The 13,708-nt window shown below is 51.3% G+C and overlaps 1 protein-coding gene across 1 annotated transcript; it reads right to left on the bottom strand.

Moving 5' to 3' along the window:
- Positions 1-1,269: 1,269 nt before the first annotated feature.
- On the bottom strand, positions 1,270-13,129 carry LOC137467322 (serine/threonine-protein kinase pim-1-like). The gene is made up of 6 exons (XM_068178809.1): positions 13,022-13,129; positions 11,997-12,101; positions 11,769-11,819; positions 11,198-11,564; positions 10,413-10,583; positions 1,270-1,298 (listed from the first exon to the last, which is right to left on the bottom strand). The coding sequence occupies exons 1-6, from the start codon at positions 13,127-13,129 to the stop codon at positions 1,270-1,272; spliced, it is 831 nt and encodes a 276-aa protein (XP_068034910.1).
- Positions 13,130-13,708: the final 579 nt, after the last annotated feature.

The raw sequence follows: 13,708 nt of genomic DNA, 5'->3' as shown, positions 1-13,708 counted from the left end.
CTGGATGAAAAAATGATGCCGTTATTTTGTAAATAAAAATTTTAAAATTCTGCTGGCTGTCCTTACACTGCAGGGTACTGGAAGGAAACACCAAGTGAAGTACTGCCATGCCTTTTTGGACGTGTTCCATCCCAGCTGGCAGCTGGACATGCACGGTGCCTTTGCTCTGTCCTGCTCTTGCAGTTGCACTGTGTTCTTAGGGACATGTTTCTAAATACCACAACGTGTCTGAAGCTGGTCACCCTTGTCCTTGCAGGTGTGCCCAGTGGCTGTAGTGACTCTCCTGTCATTATTGTAAACACAAATTTGCTCCTCCCATCTGTGGGTTAGAGATGTACCAGTTCCATGATACTGGAATCATGCTCTTCAAAGTTTGCCACCCTCTCTGGGGAAAACCAAAGTTGCTGAGCAGTTCATTTTCACACAGGGAGGTTCCCAGTTATTATCCCTAAGGTAACGTTTAGAAGAGCCTCAGCATCTCGGAGTATTGGGCTGCAAAACCTCAAACCTCGTCCATTGAAAGCTTCCTTGGACCTGATCAATTCATTTGTAGCCACTCTGACCATGAATATAAATGTTGCTCACCTGATTAGCCTGTTTTATAGCACTTCAAAAGCCTTGATAAGACGGGTCAATGGAATAAATACCTAATGAGACTCCTTCCTTGCAAATAAATGAATAAAGTATAGCACAACCTCTAGGTAATGCTTTCAATCAATCAGCAGAAATCCTTCTTTGGCTGCAAAGATGAAGCCTGAGATGATAAAATGGAGTTGCTTTGGATGTGCTACATTGAATATGTTATTTTTTTCTCCCTCACAGTAATAAGGACAAACACAAGTCTTTTCTCTTCCAGCTTAAATGCAGTTTGCTGGCAGTTTCACATCCTCTTCTAGTCTGTAGTACTTGCAGCATTGCTATTTTAATATTTTACAGGAGTGTGGCCTGCTGGTACTGAGTTTACTGGTTTATATTGCTTTTAATAGGTACAGTCAGTGGTGGGTAGGTTGGGACTGCAGAATGGAAAGCTTTTCTTTTTGGGTGATTCTGTTGCCATTCCTTAACTCTCACGCCCCCACAGCCACTCACACAGAGATCTTGTTGGTACTAGCAGTTTGGTTTTGGAATGCAGATTTAGAGCCATAACAAAACATGACAGCAGAGGATGCTGTCTTGATAATTGCTGTAGGAAAATACTTGAGAGAATGCTGGAATTCCTAAAGAAGGGGGCACTTTAATGTTCATCCCTCTGATCTCTTCTTATTGTGGCTAAGAAAGACCAACATGGTGCAGGTAGTCTAGAAGCAAAGAAAGTGTTCTCAGCATGGTTCATGACGGCTGATGTTCCACACTGCCTTTGGTCCCTCGTTTTGACCTTTCCTGGGCACTGCACTGTGCATTGACACATTTGGTTCTTTCTCGGCAGCTCAGGTTTACGGATGATCTACTGAAATCCTGTGCGTGTTACGATGAAACCACACAAAAAGTGTCTGTGCCCATTCCTGCTGGGGGTCTGAAAGATCTGCTGAATTCATCTAGGACCCTTAACAGTGAGAATAAAAGCACTTGCTTTTAAGCAGAGTGATTTCTATCCCATGCTTGATTTGATTCTGTTTCTCTAAACCCTTATTTCAGTAGCACAGTTAACAGACTGGCTGGGTCCAGTTGGAACAATAACAAAACTGGGGAAGATTTCAAACAAATCTCAGGTCAGAGTGCAGCCTCAGCCTGTTCCCCTGTAGCCACCTGTGCACTCAGAGTTGCAAAGGCAGCAGTAAAAACACTGCACTTCTACTGAATGTGAATGAATCAGATCTTTGTGAAATCCCTGGATTTTTTTTGCTGCCTAATAATGACTGTGAACCGCTTGTTTTTCATAAGCACAGAGTTTGGCCCTTTTCTCTCATCTTCAGATCTTACTGAAAATTCACTTTCAACATCCTTCTTCTTTGGCTAGGTTTGGCATAAATTAACAATCTTTTTTCCTCCTTTTTCAGGTATAGGAGCCTTTTAAAGGTAGCAGGTATTGTCTCGAGTTTTCCTCAGCATCATAATATATGGATATGAATGTCAGGTTCTTCAAATCTTAGAACCTATGTGTAACTTCAGTAGTAAAATTGCAAATCTTTTTATGACACCTTTTAGGTAATTCCATGAGTAATCCAACCTTCTGCAATATGACTAATTAAAAAAGGAAGCAGCAGACTTCCAAGCTGGAAGAAAGTATTCATATTTTCCTGGCTTTTTCTAACAAGAATAGTTTTTGTCTGGCAACTCCCATGGTTTCTCAAGTTAATTAAGGTTTCGACAAATTGTTCTAAATCTCTCCACACCAGAAAAACAAAAAAGTTTTATCTTTAAAACTACAAAAAAAAAAAAAAAATTATCACTGCAGTGCTGGCAGGGAAATGAATTGCTTCAGATGGGAAAATTAATTTTTTTTTTCCATGAACATGGAAAGGAGGAATGTCAGTGGGGTTTGCATTGATTTAACAAGTCTTTTTTCACACACAAGTATAGATTTATATAAATGTTTTTGAATGCATGTACACATGTGCACAAGTGTCTAGACAAGTTAGCAATTGCAGGTCAACAGTGAAGCACAGCTGTCTCTAGGAAAATTATTAATGTATAGGTTGGCTTGGGTTATTCACTGCACTGAAACTAGTAGTAGGAAAAATGTTCTTTTTTTGAAAAAAAAGTGTTTGTTTGTTTGTAGGTGTGTTTTGCCCTTTTCCTGGGAAACCATCCTGGTTAATAGCCTGCCTTTAGATGGGATGAAACCTAAGCACAGCAATGTTCTTTGGCTAACAGAGAATGTAAAGGGAAAACAAAACCCTGTCACATTGGTTGTAATCTAATGCTGAAGTTGATTCTGTTTCCAGTGCAACAGCTGCTCTCTCTTCTGGCAGAAGCTGTACCTTTAGGCAACCTTTCCTCTGACTGGGACAATCTGCTTGTCTGGGTGCAAAGACTGTCACTGTTTGTCCTGACTGTTCTGATGCTATCCTTAACAGGCTTTGAAATGACCATGCCAATCTTTAAGACAGCAGCAGAGACAGAAAACTTAGTTTTTAAAGAATTTCTTTTTATGCATTGGTGTCTTTTTATTTAGTTTTGTCCCGAAATGGTTTATCCGAATCCTCTGGCATGGGTTCAGGGATGTTTAGAGATATTTATTTCTAGTAAATAAGCAGGTCACCAGAAGATGTTGTGGTCTGCCCTTGCCAGCTGATACCCAGCAGCTCAGCGTGGGCAACTGATATGACAACAGCAAAGCAGTGTTGCTCCTACAGTAGTTAGGAACTAAAATGCTAGTAAACACCTGGGAATAATTTGCATCAAAAGTCTGAAGAATTGAACATCTTGGGGGCAGAATAAGTAAGGAAAGGCCAACTTGATTAAAGCCTCCCTGATGTGACTCAGTCTGATGTCTGACAGTAGGCAGACCTGCACTGGGACACCTACTGAAAGGGTTAATGAACTGTAGGATTTCTTGCTGGAGGGTGAGTTGATAGCTTAAGGACTTGTGTACCTGTGATGCCCAGGCTAATAAATCAGGTTTGAGCTGCCGTTGCAGTTTTCTCTGCTGTCCTTGGAAGAGGCTGTCATACAGATGCTTAGGAGGGAGCATAATGTTTTATGACTACAACACCTGCAGTCCTCTCGTGGAAGGAGTCCCCAGGAGATCCTAACCCTACAAAGCTAATGTTGCTGAGCCACTGATAATATCAAGCTGCCAAGCTGAGTTACATGGATTGCTGTGGCAAGCGCCTGGCTGATTAATTTTAATTTAATGTAAATAGAAATGGTGTCAAGGATATATTATGTAGCCAAGGGACGTCTTTACACAGGAAGGCATTAGTGGTGGACTGATGAGCTGAGATAGTGTGACCACCACATCCCTTGCTCACATCTGACACAATTGCTGAGGTAAGGAAATGGAAAGTAGTGATAAAAGGATGTGAGGTGGGGCTCCTGAGGCTGATGGAAAAAGCTTGGTGGCAGAGTCAGCATAGCAGGCTCTGACTTCTTCTAGTGATTCTGGAGAGCGCTGTGGGCTTTTTTTTATTCCACCCAGCCCTATAAAAAATTTTAGTGCCCTCCACTTTAACCCATGAAGGAGTTGGGACAGGCTGAAGGGAAGTGGAGACTGTGAAGGGAACAGGGTGGCAAGCATGGTATGAAACCAGGTGATCTTTAAAGTCCCTTCCAACCCAACTGTTCTTTGTGTTTATGGGAGTTAATTCTCCTGAATTAACCTATCAGCTAACTTATTTCCTTTAAGCCCAGGGTGCAGAGAGAAACAATTAGGTGCAGGTTTATACTGCTGATGAAATCAGCTAACAAAGTGCTTCTATTGCTGTGGTAAGGAAACTGGGCTTATTTATGCTTTACCCTGTCCCTCCCTCTGCCCCCCTGAAAAGCAGAAAATCCAAATATATATGTAAATTAGGTGAATCTCTTAAGCTTCTGTCAGGTTGCCAGTTCAAGCCTACTTACTGCAGGCAGATCTCTATCATCAGAACCTGGTTGCTCTCTTTGGACCCAGTCCACAAACTTTGGTTTTTGCCTTTTAGGCTGTGCATACACAGTTAATCCCCTTACAGCCAATACATGACTCCAATTTGCAGTAGGTCATTAGATATAGATTTTTTTTAAGTAGGTTGTTCCTCTTTTTTTCTTTCTCCAGAGCATTCTGAGGGGGAAAGTCTGCTGTGAATATTCATGAGAATACTTAAAGTAGGCAAGTGAGGAGATGGACATGTTAGTTATATTTGAGGAAGAAACAGTAGCCTTGCTTTCATCATATGGACTTCTGGTAATTTGCATACTGGACTGAAAGAATTTAGTTAGGTGTGTTATAGGATGAAAAGGATGGCTGCTGGCTAGGGTTATGGGCGCTCTGTTCTGTGCCATACACCTTGTTTGACCTGGGCAAATCATTCTCCTTTAGTTTTCCCACTTGTGCTAAATGGGGGTAGTAATTACCCACTTCACTGAGGAGGGCATGTGGCTGAAATTAATTAATGTTTATAATGTACTTGGTTTTCCCGATGAGGTTTGTAGCCGTGTTGCTGAGTGCAGTCATTTCTGGGTTTTGGCTTGTGTGTGTGCATGTGGGGTGCAAAGATTGGCTTTGCACCAAAGGCAAATTGGTAGAATTTGAAAGCAGAAAGGGTAGTAAAATACAGTCTTAAGAATAAAATTTCTTGGCACTTATATAAATGCAATTAATTCCTAAAGATTTTAAAGCATGAATACAGCTGGTGCTGGCTTTCCTACTGCAATGTAACTGCTCTGTGGAAAGCAAGAAGGTAAATAACAAGGCAGAAGGCTTATGGTCTTTTTTAATGGGAGCCAGAAAAATACTGGACCTCAAGGATAGCCCTTGGAGAAAAGAATTCTTTAGGACACTGAACATAGCTCGCCTGAAATCTTGTGGGCTTGTGAAAAATCCAATCACTGTAACTTCTGGGAAGAAACTGAAATCCTGATCGAGCCTTAATTGCTTATTTTAGAGTATGGTAGTAAGTGGAAGATGTTATCAATCATATCAATAGATAGAGAACAAATACTTAACACAGGGCAGACAGAGAAATACTCCCGGTGTCCTGGGTTTCCACATCATCCCTTCCTCATTTATTCATTATACACAATTCAATTGTGACATTTGGGTCTTGGCCAGTCCTTTTCTGTAGGGTATTTAGTGTTACACTGAGCAGCCAAAGCTGACATATTAGCATTGTCAGCCTTTATTTCACAGTATCAATTTTTAATTCTATCTGAAAAAATGTATAATCATGTTATATTTTTTTATATAACTGTTAATTATGATGATAATAATAATAATATTATATTTCACTTGCACAAATGAACCTGAGCTCAAGATTTAAACCTTCCTCTGTCCCTCCATGTGGGAGCATTCCAAAACCAATTCTTCCTTCTGTTGGTGCTGTTTCCAATGTGCCATTAAGAAAATTCTCCCTCATCTTCCCAAACCCACAAGTTCTTTTCCTTCTTCCATATGCAATTTTTGGATGCACTTGAAGACATCCAGGGGTTCAGCCTCTATTAACCGAGTGCCCCACTGCTCACAGGGTGCTCTGACCTCAGCCCACTCCAGAGCCAGGGAACTCCAGGGAAGGGCTTCCCATCTGGGAATTTCTGATGGGACTGATTCCTCACATTTACATTTAAAAAGTGACATTTTGTTGTGATCTGGCCAGACTGTGCCAGTTTTGTTTCCCCAGTGGGCAGGGTCAGCACCAAAGACACAGACACCAACTGAAGGACTCAGTGTCATTGACTGTAGCTCAAAGCAGCAAAGAATCACAAAAGGAGCAGCTCAGCAATGCACCCAGCCAGCAGCACCAGAGATTGCAGCAGTGATTAAGAAAGATCCAGCAGCAGTTACCCTCAGGCTTTACCATGCCCCAGATCCACACAGCAGCTGGGGAAGCTGTCACAGCCAAGGGCTGCAGAGCCACTCCTGGACACTGGGAATTCCTGCAGGTGCCTCCAGCCACAGGTGAGGCTCCAGCCTCGCTGGGAGAGGGCCCAGCTCTGACAGCGCTGAATGAACAAACTGACAGCGCTGCTGGTGCGGGAACATCTGGTTTCATCCTCCTCCTGGGTTCCTCTCAAAGCCTGGCCAGGGCCCAAGAGGAACCAAGGGAGGTGACTTTGACCATTTAGCCCCAGACAAGGCCAGATGTCAGATTTCATGGCCTTGTCTGGCTTCTAAACACAGAAAGGTCAATCCATGTTTCACTAACGAGTGGATACATCTATCACAGCGCTAATGACCATGCATATTTCATTAGTGAGCAGATACAAAGATAACCTTTGGTTGGAAGGTTCATCCAGAGGCCACCTTTGGCTCAGGGCCTCACTCAGGGCTGTTGTCCAGGCCTTGGCACTTCAGGGACGTGGTTTAGTGCTGGGCTCGACACTGCTGGGTGACCGGCTGGACTGGATGAGCTCAAAGGTCTTTTCCAACAGAAAGGATTCTGTGATTCCATGATTCCATCTGCTGCATTCAGCCAGGTCCATGTTAGCAGCATTCATTTGCTCACAAAGTCTCCTCAGGCCCAGCTCTTGAGGCCTGAGGCTTCAGCTCCTTCAGCTCCTGGCGCTCAGCTGCTCGTGCTGAACCAGACACTCGGAGAGAAGAGCACAGTCCATCCAATTCCTTCTGGGACACGGAGAGGGGAGGCTGTGGAAACAGGAGCAGTGTTTGGTGTGGCCTCCTCTCTGCCCTGCACGCCTTTCAGCGCTTTGAACCAGCCAAGAGCTTTCTCCAAGAGTGCAATGGAGCAGCTGTTCCTGCTGCCGGGTCTGGCTCTCTCCAGTCTCTGACCTTGCCTGCTTTTGTCCCTCTTGCTGTGCCCTCTGCTCCCCCAGGGCTCGGTGGCTGCTGCCCAGGACTGTGGGACTGGCACAGATCCCGTGGTTGAGACCCTCCTTTCTCTGCCCTTGGAGCTGGCTGGGCACAGCAGCCTTTTCCATCTGGAAGCTCCCCATGGACAGGGAGTCCCCAGCTGCGCTCCTTGCACAAGCTCCAGGAGCCCAGGGCTGCCATCTCAAGTTCGTGCTGGCCCTGGGGGCTCCCAGGTGCCTCAGGCTGCTGTGACACCGCTGCACACGGGAGGCAAGAGTGGCAGGGGCTGTGCTGAAAGTCAGCTCCATGTGCTGCTGCTGCTGGGGATCATTTATCCAGCCCTTCCCCAGAGTCAGGGATCAGACCCAGGCCCTGCTGCTGCTCCCTCGGAATCAGCCCCACTTTGGGTGTTGCTGTCAGGACCAGCAGAAGCGGTGGCTGGAGCAGCGGGTGCTGACCGTGCCCCAAGCCCCAGGGCCAGAGGAGTCCCTGGGCTGGGGCTGGGAGGGAGCTGCTCCAGCCCGGACTGCACTGCTGAGTGCTGTGCTCTGGGGCTGGGGCTCCCCGCACAGGGGACTGGACTGGTGTGCCACAGGAGACAGAGAAGCTGCAGCTTCAGCATAACTGAGGTGGGTGCGTGGGCTGGGCAGAGTGGGGAGGTTCAAGGGGATTCACAGAGCTAATCCTGCTGCAAGGACGAGGAAAAGGGAGTGGGAACTCAGCAGTGAGGAGAGCTGAGGGCTGGAGAGCAGCTCTGAATGACACTAAAATCCCACTGGAGCTCCGAGACATTGCTGCTCCTCAGCCAGTGACAGGATGAGTCCCCAAGCCTGGGGCTTGGCCTTCCTCATGGTGAGGGGCACCAAGGAAGGCGACAGTGTGATGGAGACTGCCATGGGCTGGGAACTCACTGGGGGAAAAGAGGGAGCAGTTGGGAAGTAAAAGGCAGGTGGGGGAGAGAACAGTTCAGAGAAGGGCTGAGCTACAGCTGGAGCAAGCTGCAAAATATAATTTGGGGTCATCCCAGATTGATTTCATTTCAGAAACTATTGAACAAGTTTAATTTTTGGGTGGTGTCATGTTTGCCCTTGGAGGTGTACACTCTGCAAACTTGAGCTGTGATGCTGAAATGCTCAAGCAGGTCTGTGCTGCAGGTCACCCCATTTCTTCTTTGGCTGATTGCGGCCCGGTGCTGAGCTCCAGCAGAGCGTTGGCAGAGCCCAGAGCAGCCTCAGCACCTGCAGAGCCCGGCTGCAAGGAGAGAAACCAGAAAGCGCCCGTCAGCTGAAGGCTCCTGTCCCCTTGTCCCAGCCGCCCGCGGTGCCCAGGCCATGTTGGCCGTGCCCAGAGCTGTGCCCAGAGCTGCCCATCCCTGCTGCCTTTGGGAGCAGAGCAGGAGGGCAGGACATGTGCCCAGCCTGCAGCCAGCCACGGCACATCCAGCCCTCAGCAGCTGCCCCGAGCAGGATGCTCCTGTGCTCGCTGCCATCTCCCCAAAGCTCTGATCCCACCATGCCAAGCAGACAGGACCCACCGAACGCCATCCCTCGCTGGAAGAAAAGCTGGTCCCAAACGATGTCCTCATCCTTCTCCAAGGGCATGGCCCATCCACGCCACAGCTGCTCCCAAGCACTTCCCGATCCAGACTGGACCCCACCTGGAACGCTTCCTCTAGAAAAACACACAACAAATTATTGAAAATAGATTACAGACAAAAAGGGGAACAAGAAAAAAGGTCAAAAATCTTATCTCTGTCAGGGGATTAAGGAAGGCCCAACCCCTGCAGGCCAGGGAAAAACCCACCCAAAGGTGAGGGAAGCCCAGGCTCTCTCCCTTCCCCCTGCACTGCCCTCCAAAATAACGGTGATCCCAAAGCAAACAGGGGCAGTGGAGCAGCCCAAGCCCTTCCTTGCCTGCAAAGCAAAGCAGCCCCTGCACAGGTTCTGGAGTCCCACCTCTGCTCCCACCATGGGGGTGTCTTTGTGTCGGGCTGGCTGCCCCAGCCCCAGCCCGGGGCACGGTGGGTGCTGGGGCTGTTGGCAGGGCCAGGAGCCCACTCCCATTTCATCAGCACCCCAGCCCATCCCCCCAGCCCTGCCAAAAGCAGCCTGGCAGCCGACTGAAGGATCAGCTGCATCCGCCCCAGCAAAGGGGGAACCTTTGGTTCCCGGCCAGGCTGTGCAATGCCCAAATCTGGGAGCATCCCCCTGCGTGTGGACTCACCTGCAAATTCCCTGTGGAGCCTGGCTTTGGAGAAGGCGCCAGAATCAAAGTCCATCATCCTCAGCTGCCGGTGACCAGGTGGAGGAAGAGGTTGTCATTTTTGATGTCGTCCTCACTGTCCCCAGCAGCAGCAGCCCCACCTGGTACAGCTTCTCCAGGGCCGCCTCCTCCTTCCCTGAGGTGAGCCCAGGCTGTCAAGGTTCTGCCCAGGGCCCCAGCTGTCAGGGAACCAGGACAAGCAAAACCAGCTCAGATGGTGGCCAGCAGTGCTGGGCAGAGCAGCTCAGCTCCAGCACAAGGGCTGCGTGTTCCCATCTGATGACCCCTGGGCAGTGACACAGGCAGGACAAAACCAGTCTGGTTGGCTTTGCCACTGATTGCCAGGACAAGTGTGGAGCTGTTACCTGCCAGGCCCCTGGATCCAACTGTGCATGTTGATCTCTCCCATCTTCTAGGGCAGAAGACCACCCTGCACCCATGGATCACGGAAAAGCTCTTCTAAGGAGGGCCTGTCCAAGGGCTGCATGGACAAACACCTCTTAATGAGATCCTGGCACTCTGGGGAAACAAACCAGAAATCACCAGTCAGTTGGAGAAGTTGCCCCCCTGTTCCCATGCCCAGGCCATGCTGGGTGTGCCCAGAGCTGGGCCTAAACTTCCCCATGGATTCTGTGTTTGGAGGAGAGCAGGAGAGCAGGACATGTGCCACCTCCTCAGCAGCTGCCAGAGCAGGATGCTCATGAGCTGCTGCTGTCTCCCAGCACTGGTATTGCCCCCATGGCCAGAGATGAGGACCCACCTTGAGAGAGCCGTCGTGGGAACAAGATCCGCCCCCAGATGATCTCCTGGCCCCTCCTGAATGGGTGCTTCCCCATGACCAGGTGGTACAGCAGGAGGCCCAGGGACCAGATTGTCGCTGCCTCGCCGTGGTAGCGTTGGTGCTGGATCCACTCTGGTGGGCTGTAGGACAGGGTTCCTGTGGAACACAGACAGAGTTCATCAGGGGGACGCTGCTGCTCCCAGAGCCTGGCCCCAGCACCCCATGGCATGTGGGGGCTGCCCCAGTGGCACACAGGGTGACTGCTGCCCTCTCACCAGCACCTGGGACTTGTGTACAGACTTGGGGCTGGAAAAGAAGCCACTGGTGTTGGAAGAGGGCAGCAGAAATCCTGGGAAGGCCCAACCATGACACACAAAAGCAAAACTCATCCAGTGGTGGAGAAAGCCCGCTCTACTCCCCGCCTGCACGGCCCCCCAAAAATGTTAACCAGTCAATGCAAACAATGGGAGCAGAGCAGTCCAAGCCCTTCTCGCCTGCACACCAAACCATCCAGGGCACAGGGTCAGACGCCCCTCTCTGCTACCCCCACTGGGGTTTTTGTCAGGCTGGCTGCCCCAGCTCCAGCCTTAGCCCAGGCCACAGTGGGTGCTGAAGGCTGTCGGCAGGGCTGGAGCTGGCCCCCCTCACACCCCCACCCAAATCAGCTTGGCTCCAGCATTAATCCCATCCTGGCTGCAATAGGGGGAGCCCTGGGGCTGCACCCCGGCTGGGCCATGAGATGCCCAGGAGCATCCCCCGGCAGAGCTCACCTGCAAACTGGGTGTAGGCTGTGTCTTGGAGGAAGGCGCCACAGCCAAAGTCAATCAGTTTCAGCTGCCCGGTGGCCAGGTTGAGCAGGATGTTCTCAGGCTTGATGTCCCTGTGCAGGACCCCGCAGCTGGTGCAGTGCCGCACGGCCTCCAGCACCTGCCGGAACAGCCCCCGCGCCTCCTCCTCGGGCAGGAACCTCCGCTCCGCCAGGAAACCCGACAGCTCCTGGCACCGCTCCGGACGCTCCAGCACCAGCACGACGCTGTCAGGGAGCTCAAGCCACTCCAGGAGCTGAATGACACCAGTGCAGCCAGAGGACACCTTGTCCAGCAGCACGACCTCCAGGGGTGCGCTGGTGCCGTCGGGCTGCGGGAGGAGTGCGATGCCGTCAGTGGGGCTGAGGTCGTGCCAGGGCTGGGGAACCCCTCAGCCAGCCTGGGATGCTCTGCATGCCCCGCTCAGCCCATGCCCGCTCTCCCTGCAGGGCTCCCGGCGGCTCCCACCCTGCCGGGCCCCGGCTCCTCGCCACCCGGCACGGCCCGGCTTCTGCCGCTGGCCCCGCTCACTCACCAGCTCGCCCCAGTGCCGGACGCGGTTCCGTGGCACCCTTTTGATGGCCACCTGCGAGCAAGGGAGAGCAGTGGGTTGAGCGCGCCGCCCGCCCCGCCGGGCCCCATCCTCCTCCTCCTCCGCCCCCTCCACCTCCTCCTCCTCCTCCTCCTTCCCCCTCCTCCTCCTGCTAATCCTCCTCCTCCTCCGCCCCCTTCTCCTGCGCCCGCCGCCGGCCCCGCCGCTCACCGGGGCGCCGTCCGAGAGCCGCGTGGCTGCGAAGACGCTGCCGAAGCCACCGCTGCCCAGCAGCGAACCCAGCCGGTACCGCTCCTGCAGGGCCTCCTCCTGCGCCTTCCCTGCGGGCGGGACGGGGCTGTCAGCGCTCGGCCCGGGGCCAGGAGCGGCCCCCGAGCGCCCCCCGAGCGCCCCGGGCCGGCCCTCCCCAGGCGTTCTGTCCCTGGAACGGGACAGCGGCGGCTCGGGGCCGACGGCCGCGCTGCCGAGCGGCGGAGCTCGGGCCGGGGAAGCCGCAGCGGGGGCGGCGGGAGCGGCCGCGCCGCGTGTGTCCTCCGCGGGGCCCGGGAGGAGCCGGGGCCGGGGCCGGGACTGGAGCCCACGTCGGGGCCGGGGCCGGGCTCGGGCCAGGCGGAGCCAGAGGGCGGCGGTGCCGCCCCAGCCCCAGGCACTGATGCCCGCCCAGCAGCGCCACCGCCAGCACGACCAGAGCCGGGCGGAGACGAGACCCCGGCGGGACGGCCGGGGACGGGGGCGGGGATGAGGACGGGGCAGCCCCGCCGGGGGCCGGGGGCGGGCTGGGGACATGGCCCGGCAGGGGGAGAGGGAGACTGGGAGAGGAGGGGACAACGGGAAAGGGAGAGCGGGAGAGGGTGCGGGACAGCAGGAGAGGGAGAGGAGATGCGAGAGGGACTCGATAGAGTATCTGCTTTAGCTGCCGCTGCTGCTGCCGCTGCTGCTGCTGCTGCCGCTGCTGCCGCTGCAACTGAAGCTCCGGGGCCGTTTGTCCCCGTGTCCGTTTTTCCGTTGCCCGCTCGCTCCCGCGCCCAGCCCCCCGCTCCCTGGGGGCAGCCCCTGAGCCTGTCCAAACACGGGAACTTTGCCCTGGTCAGCCCAGACCCAGAGTCTGGACTCCTACACAGGGGAACAGGAATCCCCTCGGTCGCTGCCATGCATTGTCCCCGCTGAGGATCAAACCCTATCGGGGCACATTCCCTGAGTGCAGAATTTGTACCTGACCCAAGCACTGCACTTACCTCTCCAGCAATGATTAAAAAATAAAAATCTAAAGTCTCTGAGACTCTCCGATAAAAACAGAATGTTACAAATGTTGAGTAGAGGCAACTGCACGTTGTAGTTGGCATCTTAATATAATAAATTTTTTTTTTATTTTTTCTATTTTACAAATCCTGAAAGCATGTTTCCTTAACTGCCAGTACTATTTAGTTTATTGTCAGCTGTGTAGAAGTCAAATCATAACTTTCAAAATAATTCAGGCTTATGCAGTTTAGTAATGGTTAAAAAAATGTGTACTTCATACGGCAGCTGGGCTTTGATCAAATCTGTTTGCTGTATGTCCAATGGCATATTTTACTAAAATTCCTTTCATCAACGTATGGCCTCATTATTTGATGCACTGTCAGTGAACTCTGTGCAGCACAGTCTGCAGGATTTCATATATAAACTACACTATAGGGAAAGACATGCCGGAAGGATTTTAATTTCCACTTTCAACAAATTGATTTAAAAAATCATTACTATATTCTTGAAGTCTACTGGAGAAGGGTTTTTTTAATGCATTGTCCACCTAATTTTGGATCAACATTTTGTGCAGCTAAAATGTAAACTGATACACATATGAACGTGTACACTGCACAGCAGTGATCATCTGTTGGCCCAATAACCCAGTTATTTTATTGTTAGACTGAACACATTTGCTTTCT

Source organism: Anomalospiza imberbis, unplaced genomic scaffold, assembly GCF_031753505.1.
Source record: "Anomalospiza imberbis isolate Cuckoo-Finch-1a 21T00152 unplaced genomic scaffold, ASM3175350v1 scaffold_60, whole genome shotgun sequence".
NCBI lineage: Eukaryota > Metazoa > Chordata > Aves > Passeriformes > Viduidae > Anomalospiza > Anomalospiza imberbis.
The sequence above is the reverse complement of the archived record's forward strand: the minus strand, read 5'-3'. Positions and strand labels throughout refer to the sequence as shown.